The following is a 13870-nucleotide window of genomic DNA, read 5'->3' as shown; positions in this document are numbered from 1 at the left end:
CCCAGCATCTGTGGAGATAGTGGGAACAGAGGCCAGGTCACTTGCAAAGCTGGACAGTCGGACATCGGCCAGGACAGATGCCTACACCAACTCAGAGCAAACTGCTGGTGTGCCCTGGAGCAGGGCCTGCCCTCAGCTGTTCCTAACCTCGTCACAGCTCGCTGGGACCTCTGCCACCAGCTGGTCACCCACCATCGCCCCCCCGTGTTTGCCCTGGTGCATGGCAGTGTCTCAGGACAACAAAGACGACCTTGGCCTTGGGTGTGGGTCCAGAAAGGATGGACTTCATATCCTTAATTTAGAACAACATGAACACTTGGGATTCCATGTAACACCCAATACACTGGAACAACTTTGCCTCCTCCAAATGCTTCCTAATTTCAAAACCCCCGGCCGGGGAAGAGTTAGTTTTGTGAAATAATCCATTTTATCGCTTGTTTCCGAATCTCTGCTAACACGGAGGCGTGTGACACGGTCCGAACGTTCTGCCCCTCTCGGGGGACGCGCAGACCATCAAAATTTCATTAGCCTCCCAGCGGTGCCAGCGCCGCCTTCACGTGAACTGGTGGCCTCCTTATCAATAAGTAAGTGAAATTTAATCCCTGTTAGTGGCTAAACTCTTCTTTGAAGTTATAACTAGAACACCCGGCACTCGGCTTGCATAATTTTACAAATGTTGAATAACATTATTTTTCCTGGGGAAACCAGCCTTGTTCACGCTTATTTCAAATGATGAACCATAGTCAAGCAAACTCCCAGGCTCAGCAGAATGAAAACAAGTCTGTGTCTGGTCCCCAAATTCCTCTCCTTTTGGTAGGATGGCCCACACATGGTCTTCCCCTTTCAACTTGACTTTCAAGGACATGACTCAAGCGCGCGCAGACCAGATACAATGGAACAATGACAGGAACCGGAAAACAAAGGCAAATGGAACTGCAAAACGAATCGTCTTTCAAAGCTGGAGCAATAGACACACCCGAGGAGGACAGAACTGGATTGTTTACAGTCATTGTAGGTTGGAAATATTTGACGAGAAGAAGCAGTGATGCTAAAACACTGTATGAAATAATGTTGAGGATATCTATATATATAAAAGGCTAATATGCAAAGTGTCCCCTCAGGAGTTTGACCTGAGACCGGGAGTTCGATCACTCACTATGACCACCAGGTGGTGGTGTGGAATGAAGGAAGGCCCTGGCCGGCAGCTGGAAGGTCCCCGATTGGTTCCGATTGCTGGCCAGGCCTAGGGACCCTATCCATGCATGATTCATGCACTGGGACCCTAGTCCTATCCAATAAAAGAGAAACATCTGCTATGCTCAGAAGCCATGCCCACCAGCCAATCAGGAGCAAATATGCAAATTAGCCCAACTAAGATGGTGGTTAATTTGCATATCCAGACGCAGAGCAGAGCAAAGACTGAAGGCAGTATAGAAGGAAGCCAAGCACTCTGCAGAAGGGAGCTAAGCTGCAGAGAAGCAAGCAAGCTGGGCAGGGGAGGAGGGAGGGAAGCAGACCGCCGCAGGAAGCCTTATTGCAGGAATCTTCCTGCAACAGGCCTCTAGATATAAAGCTGTGAGAAGACTGCGAGTATGATTCCACCTTTTAGTTTTTACCATAACCTAGCTTGGGCGGGGGGGGGGGGGGGGGGGGGAAGAAATGTTTTTTTATAGGAGAAAAAAAATCCTAAATTCTCTTGTTTAATTCCATAACTCGAAATTCTAAGGTCCACCAAACACCTCAGAAAAGGATGCTTCCCCAGATCTTAACGTAATTCATTACTTCGAATGGAATCTGGTTCCTCCCGACTAGTCACCGGGAACTCAGGACAAATAAATTAATCTGAAACGTTCCCGTGGACACACAGAGGAAATCTAGGACACAGCAGTGGGCAAAGCGGTTGTATCTGTTGTATCTACTGCATTTCCTCTGTTGTTTTCTTCCGTGAGCTGGCCTCCCTTGTTAGGAGTTCTCAGACCATCACAATGTTTACCAAACAACCACGGCCAAAGAGGACACAAGCGCCCGCCATCACTGCCCCACTCAGCACATATTGCTTCTGACACTTCATCGCCTTCCCTTAGCGACCTGTTTACTCTCCACAAAAGCTGCCAAAGCTCTGCCTTTCAGGGTGAAGCCCTGGGCCCCCTCCCCGGCCTCTCCTGCCTCCTAGCAACCTGCAACCTCCTGCCTCCCAGCCCTCCCAGCAGGGCCCAGGCATGTCCTGGGAGCCAGGTCCTCCTCTGGGTAATAGTCATCTGGCCCCGGGGAGGGTGGGGGTGGGCACACCCAGTTCTCCCCTGGCTTCCCAGGCATCCGGATGTTACATACTGTTGCCTGAAGTTTTCACAGTTCACAGTTTTATATTTTCTGCAAAGGAAAAAACATGGCATGTGTTTGGGAATTCACTGCAAGATAGTTTTAGCAGGTCTATCATTTTTTTTTTAATTTTGAAAAATATATATTTCATTGATTTTTTTACAGACAGGAAGTGAGAGGGATAGAGAGCTAGAAACATGGATGAGAGAGAAGCATCGATCAGCTGCCTCCTGCACACCCCCACTGGGGATGTGCCCGCAAAGGTACATGCCCTTGACAGGAACCAAACCCAGCACCGCTCAGTTCACAGACCTACGCTCCATCCACTGAGCCAACCCAGTCAGGGCAGGTCTATCATTTTTAAAAAACAATAGCATCACTTCCTATTTTACCAACGCAGATGCCATAATAAGGTACACTCATGAGAGAGAGAAAGCGACACTGCAGAGGGAGTGGGCAGGAAGGGCAGGCTGGCCCAGCGGACGCCCAGAGGGACACCTGCGATGGGGAGACTCAGCCCTGGGTGCACCAGCCTCCCGCGTCCTGCGCTTCCTCCCACAGCCCTCACCAATGCCGTCCTGCCTTTTAGGGACACCCAACGCCAAGTGCCACATGGAATCTAAGTCTTTTATCTGCGGTCGCTCAGGGGCTATTCCGGGCAGACATGGGAGGACAGGAAGCACAGGTTATACCAAATTGCATGTATTTATGGCAAGTGGCTTCTGAGTCTACTGTGAACAGGGGTGGAAAGCTGGTTTGCCCGAGGGGGATGGGTCAGCCGGGGAAGTGGAGGCGCCTGATCCTAAGACTCAGGCTGTCGGCAAGCACTTCCCTGTGTTCTTGGGGCTGGGATGAAGCCCACCTCCACCCAAGCCGGCCCTTCCAGAATGAACAGAACTGACCTTAGCTTTGGTCTAATGCGCTAAAGCAGTGGTCGGCAAACTCATCAGTCCACAGAGCCAAATATCAACAGCACAACGATTTAAATTTCTTTGGAGACCTATATTTTTAAAACTTAAACCTCTTCTAATGCCACTTCTTCAACATAGACACGCCCAGGCCATGGTATTTTGTGCAAGAGCCACACTCAAGGGGCCAAAGAGCCGCATGTGGCTCGAGAGCCGCAGTTTGCTAACCACTGCGCTAAAGGATGCCACGTAAGACACCGCTTACGCTGGCTGAGGCTGCACCGCCATTTCAGGACCAGAAAGAAGATGCTGCAGAGGGGGAGGCGCTGGGTACCACCTCCCTCTGTCCCCGGAGCCGGAGCGGAAACCACACGGGCCTTCCTATCACGAAGCACAGCGGCCAGGTCTGCTCAGCAAACACTGAAAACGAGATGTCTTTGGCAAAACCAAGGGCCTTCCTTTCAAAGGGCACGAGGTTCCTTCATCTTAATTGTCTCTCTGCTCTCCCAGCAGGATGCCCGCCGAGCAGCCACCGGGGCCTGAGGAGCCAGGACGCTGCCCGCATGCCACGCGGAGGGAGAGACGCCGCTTTGCCCTCCGAGGCCTTAGTGCCCACACCCAGCTCTTCCCAGAAGCGGCACTGGCTGACAACCGAGTTTTCCTTACAACCTGTTATGGCAACTACACGAGCCGTTCTCCTCGCTGGCGTGGGGGGCGGTCGGAAAGGAGGTCCCAGGACTTTCTAACGGCCTTTCCCTCCCCACACGCACCGCTGCCGTCGGCATGGCCTGGAACCCAATTCTGTGCGTGTATGTAATTGCATGGCAACCCGGCCCCCAACACATCAAACACCGCGCTCCCCCCTTCCCCGGGATTTCCATGGCTCTCATCAACCAGCACGTCTGAAGCTTGATCACATTTGTCCTTCAGACACTTGAGCCCGGTTAATCAGCTACTCTGTGCGCTCCCCCGTCCATCCTAAGATTCCGCACCCCCTTTGAGATGCCTTCAAGGGGAGCTACAAAGACGTGTGTGACTGCGAGCTGGCTCCGGGGACACCTCTATCGCCTCCTGCTTTGAGGCCCCGCAGAGGATAATAGGTGACACGGTCCCAGACAAGTCAAAGCTAATCTTTTTTTGTGTCTTCTTCTTCCTCTGTACACGATTAAACTGTTTTTTCAAAACGATAGCGGACACATCAGAGACCCCTTGCGTCATGGAACAATCACATTTTGAATATCGATCTTTTTTTTCCCCCCCCGGGAAAAAAAATGAAGAAGCATCTGTCAAGGTCACTTCTCAAGTTCTACCGCCTTAAAGGCACAGAGAAAGGCAGAAGGAAGACAGAGGAGGCAGGACAGGAGGAGAGGAGAGAGAAAGAGCGCCGAGCCGCCCTGGCCCACCAACACAGAAGCCCTGAAGGCCGCCATCGCCGAGCCACGGGCACTCACCGCTCTCGCTGTCCGACTTGTTGTCGTGCTCCGTGTCGGTGAGTGTGAGGGCCGAGTTGGAGCGGCTGGACAGGCAGGAGCTGCGGCCGGACTTGGCGCCCCGGCCCCACAGCCGCATGGCGTGCTCGGGGGACATCACCGCTTCGTTCTCGGTGTCGGCGTCGGACCCTGCACTGAGAGAGTAACCTCTGTGGGGCAGCCCCATTTCCGCACAAAAGGCCAGTCCTCTTCGGGTTGCTGGTTCACACACGCCTAACTGCCTTAGGGTAAAATTCTGTCCTGATCAGGGGGAAAAAGAGACAACAGGCAGTGAGTATCCGTTCAGCGGCGGCTGCAGCACTTTTGCTTTCTTTAAAGAAACGCTCCAAAAACACACACCCTCCAGCATCCAGGCTCCTCAGCTATAGGCACCCGGGGTTTGCATGAATGCGGCATGGCACAGGGTCAGGGGGGTGCGATGATGGAGGGTCGGGGTGGGTCGCCTCCCAACTGACTCTCCACACACCCCACCTAGAGCTGCTTTATCAACCTTCTAACCCCGTGGTCGGCAAACTGTGGCTCGAGAGCCACGTGTGGCTCTCTGGCCCCTTGAGTGTGGCTCTTCCACACAATGCCACGGCCTGGGCGAGTCTATGTTGAAGGAGTGGCGTTAGAAGTTTAAAAAATGTGGCTCTCAAAAGAAATTGCAATAGTTGTACTACTGATGTTTGGCTCTGTGGACTTAGGAGTTCACTGACCACTGTTCTATCCCATAAGCACCCCAGAGAGTGGGCTGGTGAGCCTGAGACCAGGAAAACCCGGCCCAGCGGAAGGACTTGCTCTCAGGGATGGAATTCAGCTCAGCAGACTTCCGAGGCAACAGAAAGCGTCAGAGTTATTTTCTGTGTCCGGGTGCTAGTGTCAAACAACAGGATTTTCCCACCCAGATGCCACCTCTTTGGAAGAGAAAAGACTGCCCTCAAGAATGAGTAGAAATGGGGACTGGCCAGTCTTTCGTGTACCTTCTCATCTTAAGTTCATCACCAATACCAGCATGTATCATGGGTGTACGTATACTCAGTTTCAGAGTATAGTATCTTGAAAATTTGCCAACACCTGACTTTTCTAAATGTTTTGCTTTAATCAACACCTGGACATCTGTATTGATTAGAGCAAACCAGTTCTTGCAAATAAAGTGGACTCTGAACACATACCGGGAGTGTTACGTACTTAAAAATTAATGATAAAAATCAAGTCCCCTGCAGAATAAATGGCTGTGAACCCTGCAGGCCTTTCCTAATAAATGGAGCATATTAAAACTCCTGACACCGCAATAAGTTAAAGCAAAAGTGTTTAAATTAGGTGACACTTTCAAATGACCGTTGTTATTAACGACGTTTCCAATGCTGAATTTATTTTTGAAGTTTTGCATGTTTGTGATACTCTGGATGAGAAGACACAGAGGCCTTTGCTTGTAGGATGTGGGGATGGGTGGCTCTCCCGTGCCTGTTGCTGGCATGGGACAGCCCGAGACATAGGTGCCACTAAGAATCAAAATACACGGGAAGAAAATAGTATATAACGACTGGCTTAAATGCTGCCACGTACCACAATCCGTTTAAGAATAGTGAGCATTTATAGTACTCCTAGATTTCATCTTCCTACTGCCTTCGCTTAAAGCTAATTGGCTGGTGAGAGGAATAACACAGATTATACAGGGACTGCAAAAGTAGGCCTGCAGGTGTAGTACCAGCAAATAATATAACAATTAATAAATAATAATAGGAGGATAAACGCTGTGCTTCGCATACTCACAAACAAACCTACTTTTTTTTTTTTTTGCCCACCTCTGTATATTCAGACATTATGGAGTGTTTGTGACAAAATAATATGCAGAACCTTCTAGAAAATGAACCAAACCTCACGCACGACGCAGTAACTACTTGCTGGTAAAGACATGAGCGCCCTCCGGGCCCCCAGACGTTTGAACCGCGTGGTTCATCGCTTGACTCTGCGGTCAGATCAGAAGCTGGAATCGGCTGCATCTCGGCCAGACTTCCAAATGGGTTCTGACAATGACGCTCATCAATAATGAAAATCTGCTGCTGCAATTAGCTACCCGTCAAACTGCGCTTATCAGAGAGATGCGAATGAGTATCTGAACCAAAAAGTATGCACAAAAGCAAGTAGCAAAAAAAAAAGGGGGGGAAATGGGGAGGGAAACAGGGAAAAGCCTGCTGACCGGGAGCCGGAGGCCAAGCTTTCAGAGGCAAGACCCGGCTGCGGGTGTATTTAAGAGTTAGTGTGGATGATGCTTATAAATCCACATCCCATGAAGTTCAAGGTCGCGGACCGTTAATGGAAAGGCGGTGGAAGAGCTTCGCTGTTGTTCCTTACATCATATATCGCGTGAAAAGTGGGGAGAGGGGAAGGGACTACAAGAGTTAACTATTACCACCCGACACGCTGATGCTTCAAAATAAGCACACAACCTCCCGTTTAAAGGGTGGGAATGAACGACAGGGTTCTTGGCAGCGTTCCTGTATTTGGGGGAGGCGCCCACATTGCAGAATGAAAATGAGAGAAGTGAAGGGACAATAAAAACTCCCTTCCAAGAGTCTCTGAGATGTAACTTGAAACGTTTCCACGTTAGTGACTTTTCACACTGCTGCCATCGTGATGCAAAAATCTATGAGGTGAAGAAAAGCAGAAAACGGCGGTCTTCGCTATTGGCTGTCCCGGTATGTAAACACAATCCACTTTGCAAACGAGTGTCTGGCCGGTAACCTCTGTGAATTGTTGTGTGGGGCATCCCAAGCTGCTTACGCACCAGAGCCTGGGAAATCAATGTCTCAAGGACTCCACACTCCGCGGGGCTGCTGCTGAAAGGCAAGCCGGCAGGCAAGCTGGGGGGTTCCCTGGCCGAGTTCAAGTTTGCTTTTGTTTCCACCAGCAAGGAACACTGAACCTGACCTCCAATGAACCCGCGTTCAAGCCAGCTGCTACTGTGTTTCCCCGAAAATAAGACCTAGCGCATGGAAAGATAAGACATCCCCTGAAAATAAGACCTAGCGCAACTTTGGGAGAAAAAATTAATATAAGACACTGTCTTATTTTCGGGGAAACAGGGTAGTTGTGTTCCAGTCACTGGATCACCCTACTTTTTTATCTTTCTGGGCTGCCATGGCTTGGTGTGAGCGGTGCTTTATGTAAATGTGGCAGCATTAAAGAAAGGCTTAAAGAAGACACAGGTTAAAACTAGACCCCTGGATACATGACAGTAGTGATCATAGAGAAATGTACAATCCGAGGGCGGACAGAGGATCACTGTCAAGTCACATCAGAACAGCCGCCCCCTCTTCCCCCCACATTCAGGGCATCTCTCTTTGCCAGGCCTGCCTCAGCGCTTCAAATTCTGCTGCTGTCATTAATCCTTCTGGGTGATAGATGCTTGCTTGTAGGATTCTGTGCTTTGATACAAACACCTATTATAGTAGAACTAGAGGCCAGGTGCACAGACTTGTGCACTCGGGGTGGGGAAGTCCCTCAGCCTGGCCTGCGCCCTCTTGCAGTCCGGGACCCCTTGGGGGATGTCCACCTGCTGACTTAGGCCCACTCCCTGGGCCTAAGCTGGCAGTCAGACATCCCTTTGGCAGCCCAGGAGCCCTCAGGGGATGTCTGACTGAAGCTTAGGCCCACTACCTGAAGCAGGCCTGAGCTGCAGTCGACATCCTTAGCACTGCCAGGAGCAGGAGAGGCTCCCGCCACTGCCACTGCACTCGCAGCATCAGGCTGGTTTGTGGCTGAGCGGAGCTCCCCTGTGGTAGCACACTGACCACTAGGGGGCAACTCCTACATTGAGTGTCTTTCCCCTGGTGGTCAGTGCGTGTCATAGCGACCAGTCAATTTGCATATTACCCTTTCATTATATAAGGGGACTAGAGGCCCAGTGCATAGATTCATGCACCGGTGGAGTCCCTCGGCCTGGCCTGAGCCCTCTCATAATCCAGGACCCCTCAGGGGATGTTGGACTGCCAGTTTTGGCTTGATCCTTGCAGGCCAGACTGAGGAACCCCACTGATGCACAAATCTGTGCACCAGGCCTCTAGTATGCATATAAGATCTTTGGTTCATCTTTTTGAGCCCTCCCCTCTTCCCTCTTCTCTCTGAGATCATCAGTATGTTCCATGTTTCCATGCCTGTGCGTTGAGCATCTGCCCTCCTGGTGATCAGTGCACATCATAGCTACCGGTTGTACGGTCAAACGGTTGGCCGGTTGCTTAGACTTTTATATTGATATATATATATATATAAATTTGTCTATGAAGTTATTTCCCACTATGCAGCAGTGTTTATCAAGATGGGCCAGGCAGTTAGAAAGCACACACAGGCAGCGTAACCAGCAGAGGGAAGATGAGCAAAGCCAGTTGACTGAAGGCCATTGCAGCCAGAGGGTTGAAGGGCGGGAGGTTGTTGAGGGAGGACTTCAAAGCCACTGCTAAGTGGAAAGACAAAGGCAGAAAAAGGCAGCAACGATGCGTCTGAATCCAGGCTACAAACCTGACCATCATGCTTTAAGTCAGCTTTGGCTTCAATAGACCAAGAGATAAGGATGCACTTATCTTATTTGCCGTGGCTTCTTCCTATTGAGGTCTTTGCAATGATTCTAATGGCATTTTCTTAATTTCTTTCTTTGCTCTTTGGAGTCTCCATGTGAAGTCTGTTTGGCTGAGGCTGGTGGAATAAGTACTAATGTCCTGCATGCTGAATGCTGGTGACCTTGGTCAGCAGGGCCAGCACAGTCTCCCATTGCCATTTGAAACAGTCCCAACACAATACATTGCAGCCAGAGTCAAGTCCATCCGGGGATGAAATCCATTGTGATTAAAAGGTAAGCTTAGCTTGGATGAGATTAGACATTTTTTATTTTATGACACTCATACATTTGAAAATATGTAAAAGAAAAACTGAATGAACACAACTTAGGAAGGCTGTATCATTAAAAAAACAAAGCAGCCCACATTTTCAAAAATGAGTGAGGGTATGTGACAAGGTGGAAAAGGCCATGTGAGAACAAATGTTTCGGGTGAACCTGGCACACAGCGCAGCTGGCCCTGTCACAGAAGGGGACTGGGTAGCGGTTTGGCCTCTTCCTCATGCAGTGTCCACAATCTAGTCGGAGCAGGGACGGCTTTGTCAAAGCTGCAATGTAATGATGTTCCCCAGCAGGCAAGACATCTACTTGTGAGTTCAAAAGAACAAGACTGTACATGATGGACATGAGTGCAACTGTCATCACACTTTTGTCACCCTCAAAAGGAACCTTAGACCCACAATCATCTCCCATCTACCCTCCTCTTCTCCCTTTCTCCCAAATCCCAGGCACCCAGTCATTTACTTCCTGTCTCAATAGATTTACCTTCTCTGGGCTTCTCAAATAAAAGTGATTCTACAATGGGTGGGACTCTGCGACTGGCTTCTTTTACTTAGCACGGAGTTTTCAATGTTTATCCATGTTGTAGAATGTATCAGTACTTCATTCCTTTCTATGCTCGCATAATATTCCATTGTATGGATAGACCATAGTTTATCCATTCATCTGTGAACGGCATTTGCATTGGTACCACTTCCGGGTGATTTCAATAAAGCGTGTACAGATTTTGATGTAGGCACATGCTTTTTTTCCCTCTTTACTATACACCCGTGGGGATGTTGCTGGGTCAGGTAGTTGCTCCAGGTTTAGCCTTTTAAGGAAGCACCAGTGCGTTTCTCATGGTGACCGCGCACTGTCACATTCCCGCCAGCAGCCTGTGAGGGCCTTGATTTCCACATTCCTCACAAACACTTATCGTTGCTACTGTCCACTCTCTCCTGTGCCACACGGCCACTCTGCAATGAGGAGGTGGGCTAGGGGGCACGGGTATTTGAAATCCGGGGGACAAACCAAGAACCATTGTTCTCCTAAAAGCAGGTGATCCCGGGGGCCTGCTCTGAGGATCCATTATTACTCTATGCTATCATTGTTTCCTTTGCCTGCTATGCTGTGTTAGTACTTAAAAATATTTTTTTCCTATTAAAATTAAAAATACGTTCTAGATCAAAAAGTCTACTTTATTTGAGATGATACCCTATAAAAATAAAATCACCTGATCTTAAATATACCAGTTTACTATGGCACTGCTGCAAAAATTAAATTAATTGGAAAGTGTACCGTGAAGGGAGTGGCTGAGTAAGCTGCAGACCCCTTGCATGTGGCTAGCAGACAAGACAGAGTGAGCCTGGGCCCATATCCTCAGATTTGGAGGGAGGCCTATTCCATATATTTTAAGTAAAAAGACAAGTTGTGGAGCATGGTCCCATTTTTGGAAACTAAGGTAGAGAGCCAACGAATTACATAAGTGCTTCTGCGTTTGAGCACGAATAAAAGTGAGGAAAGTTAAACAAGTGCTCTGATGGTCCATGCAGAAGGAGCTGTAAGTGAAGGAAATTAATAACCCTTTATTCTATAGCTCTGAATTTTTTACTTTTCCTAATTTCACTCGTTTAAAAACATAAAGAAAAATGAAAGTCTACCTTCTTTTCAAAATGACATTTTCCTGGCTTGCTGCTTAATAGCTTCTGTTCAGTAATTAGAAATAATTAATTCGCTACCTTCTCTTGGAGATGCTGGGCTTTAAAAACCCTTCCTCGTTTATGGTAAAGAAATGAAGTAGTGTAAAAAAGATGGGAGCAATGTTCATCTCTCATCAGTTCTTGAAATATCATTTCAAATCTTCCTTTCCCCATGATCATGTATGGATTTTTGAAAAAAGATGATATACTTGTTATATGATGACCACCACTTATTACATAGAAACAACCCCCAAACTGAGTATGGGATAGAACCAAGAGGAATTTAATACACAGAAATAATCTAGACTTGTCTTCAGGTCTTTTCCTTTGTAATGGTGAGCTCGGAATGGAGTTATCTGTTCCCAGACACAGAGTGACATTTCCTCCAAGGGTGAACACACAACTACAAATTGGGCAAACAGCCCGCGTTTGATGTTTGTAGAATTAGTGTCACCACCACCTTATCTGGAGTTCCCTTTCCTGCTGTGTTTGCAAAATGATAAGGAGATCACACAGTAATAGAAATGTATGTAACTTTTCCCCTTCAAGTCCTAATGCATATTTTATGGGACACTCCAAACGCTTTAACCTTCTTAAGTTAAATTTGTCAACTGTTTGAACAGAACACCTATCTTTGAACATGCAATAGAAATTTCAATGAGGGCATAAATCTTTACTTATAAGTCCCTACACAAAACTACATTTTAAAAATGACTCTACCCGGCAAAGCTATCATTTAAAATCGAAGGACAGAGAAAGAGCTTCCCAGACAAGAAAGAGCTAAAGGAGTTCTTCATCACCAAACCTGTATTACATGAAATGTTGAAGGGTCTTCTCTAAGAAGAAGGAGGGGAAAAAATGAACAATAAAATGACAATAAATACATATCTATCAACAACAGAGTCTAAAAAAAAATAATAACAAATGAACAAGTAGAACAGAAACAGCCTCATAGATCCGGAGAGCATTCTGATGGTTGTCAGATGGGAGGACGAGTGGGGGATGGGTGAAAAGGTGAAGGAATTGAGGGGTACAAATCGGTGGTTACAGAAGAGTCATGGGAGGGGCCCCTGGGCATAAGGAATACCGTCAGTGATGGGCTCATAGCTATGTAGGGTGTCAGATGGGCATGAGAGTTACTGGGATGATCCCTTAGGAAGTTGGATAATGTCCAATCACTGGGTATACACCCACAAGACTACTATAATAGTGTAGGTCAACTGTTGCTAAAAAATAAAAAATGGTTTAAATTAAAAAATATTAGATTAAATTAACTTGATGAGAAGACTGAGAAGGAAAACCCTAGGATGAAGGAAAACCACTGTGGAAGAGTCCGAGGCACAGGGGAAAATCCATGCCCACCACAGACCTGCTGCGTCTGCCAGCGATGCTGCAGGGGAATCTGGTATAAATACGCCTGCGGTTTGGCAGGAAGCGGCAGCTCTGCAGGAATTGTGAAGGAAGCCCTAGCCGGTTTGGCTCAATGGATAGAGTGTCCCGGGTTCGACCAGGGTCAAGGGCATGCACCTCGGTGGTAGGGTCAATCCCCGGTCCCTGGGTCTGGGTGCATGCGGGAGGCAACCGGTGGGTGTGTCTCTCTCCCATCCATGTTTCTCTCTGTCTGTCTCTGGCCCTCCCTTTCACTGTCTCTAAAAAAAAAAAAAAAAAAAAAAAAAAAAATTGCAAAGGAAGTTGTGCAGTGATTCCTAACGTGGATCCCCAACTGGCCATGGGGCCAGGAGCCAGGTCCAAGTTCAGCTTGAGCCGGGGCTCAAGACAGCAGGCCAATCAAGGCCCAGGCCCGGGAAAGGGCTACCCCACTGTGGCAGGAGCAGGGCGCTCAGCCATCTCTGTCTCCTCACTCCTCTGGTGGGCGATCTCCAAAACCAGCTGGCCGCCCAGCCGCAGAGAGGCCTGGCCCCCTTATCAGCCTAATGAGTCAACCATCAGCGGCAGGGCGGCTGGGCGGGGAGCGAAGGAGGGAAACATTAACTGGAAACAGTGACAAACGGGGGGGCTGTAACCTGGGTCTCTCAGTGCATAAGTTTAAGGTCGGGCAAACATGACCCTCTCGAGCCTTTAATCCGCCGCTGACGTTTATAGCGACCGAGTCGGATCCATCACTGTGATCGGCTCAGGAACCATCGTAAGGAGTTAATGTTTAAAAGCCATAAACTTGGGCGCCGCAGCCATTAGCCCAGCGGAGCTGATGGATGCTGCAGTTTCGGTCTTTCTTTTTACCACCCCGTTTGCACCAGGAAAGCCAGGAGGGAGGGTTTCGGAAAACTCGGAAAGGGGTGCAGATGCCTCTCGTGTTTGCAGGATGACAGAGGTGAGGAGGAACTCGGGGCAGTGAAGCATTCGGGGCTGGACTGGAAACCCAGAGGAGCATTAGGAGCGAATGGGAAGACCATCTGGTCCTACTGCTTTTGAAGTCTAGGACCGGTTCCCATTATTCACCGTAATGGCATCCAAGACTAAACTCAATCGCCGTCTTTAAAATTAAAAGCATTTTGCTCTTGGCTCTCAAATCTTCCCTCTTCCGCGGTTTCCAACACGCCCGAATGTGTCATCTGTTTTCATAATGCAAAACACGCAAAT

At 48.6% G+C, this 13870-nt stretch overlaps 1 protein-coding gene across 1 annotated transcript in view; it reads right to left on the bottom strand.

Annotated features, from left to right (window-relative positions):
* LOC311618694 (teneurin-3) overlaps positions 1-13870 on the bottom strand; it is a gene marked incomplete at its 3' end in the record, with an annotated part of 452876 nt that overhangs the window by 279786 nt on the left and 159220 nt on the right. The window contains exon 3 of the mRNA XM_084876249.1: positions 4679-4957. Within this exon, the coding sequence (XP_084732375.1) occupies positions 4679-4957 (279 nt within the window). The remainder of the gene's footprint in view (positions 1-4678; positions 4958-13870) is intronic.

Source organism: Pipistrellus hanaki (assembly GCF_964339955.1).
Source record: "Pipistrellus hanaki genome assembly, chromosome: 3".
NCBI lineage: Eukaryota > Metazoa > Chordata > Mammalia > Chiroptera > Vespertilionidae > Pipistrellus > Pipistrellus hanaki.
This window is presented reverse-complemented; position numbering and strand designations above follow the sequence as displayed.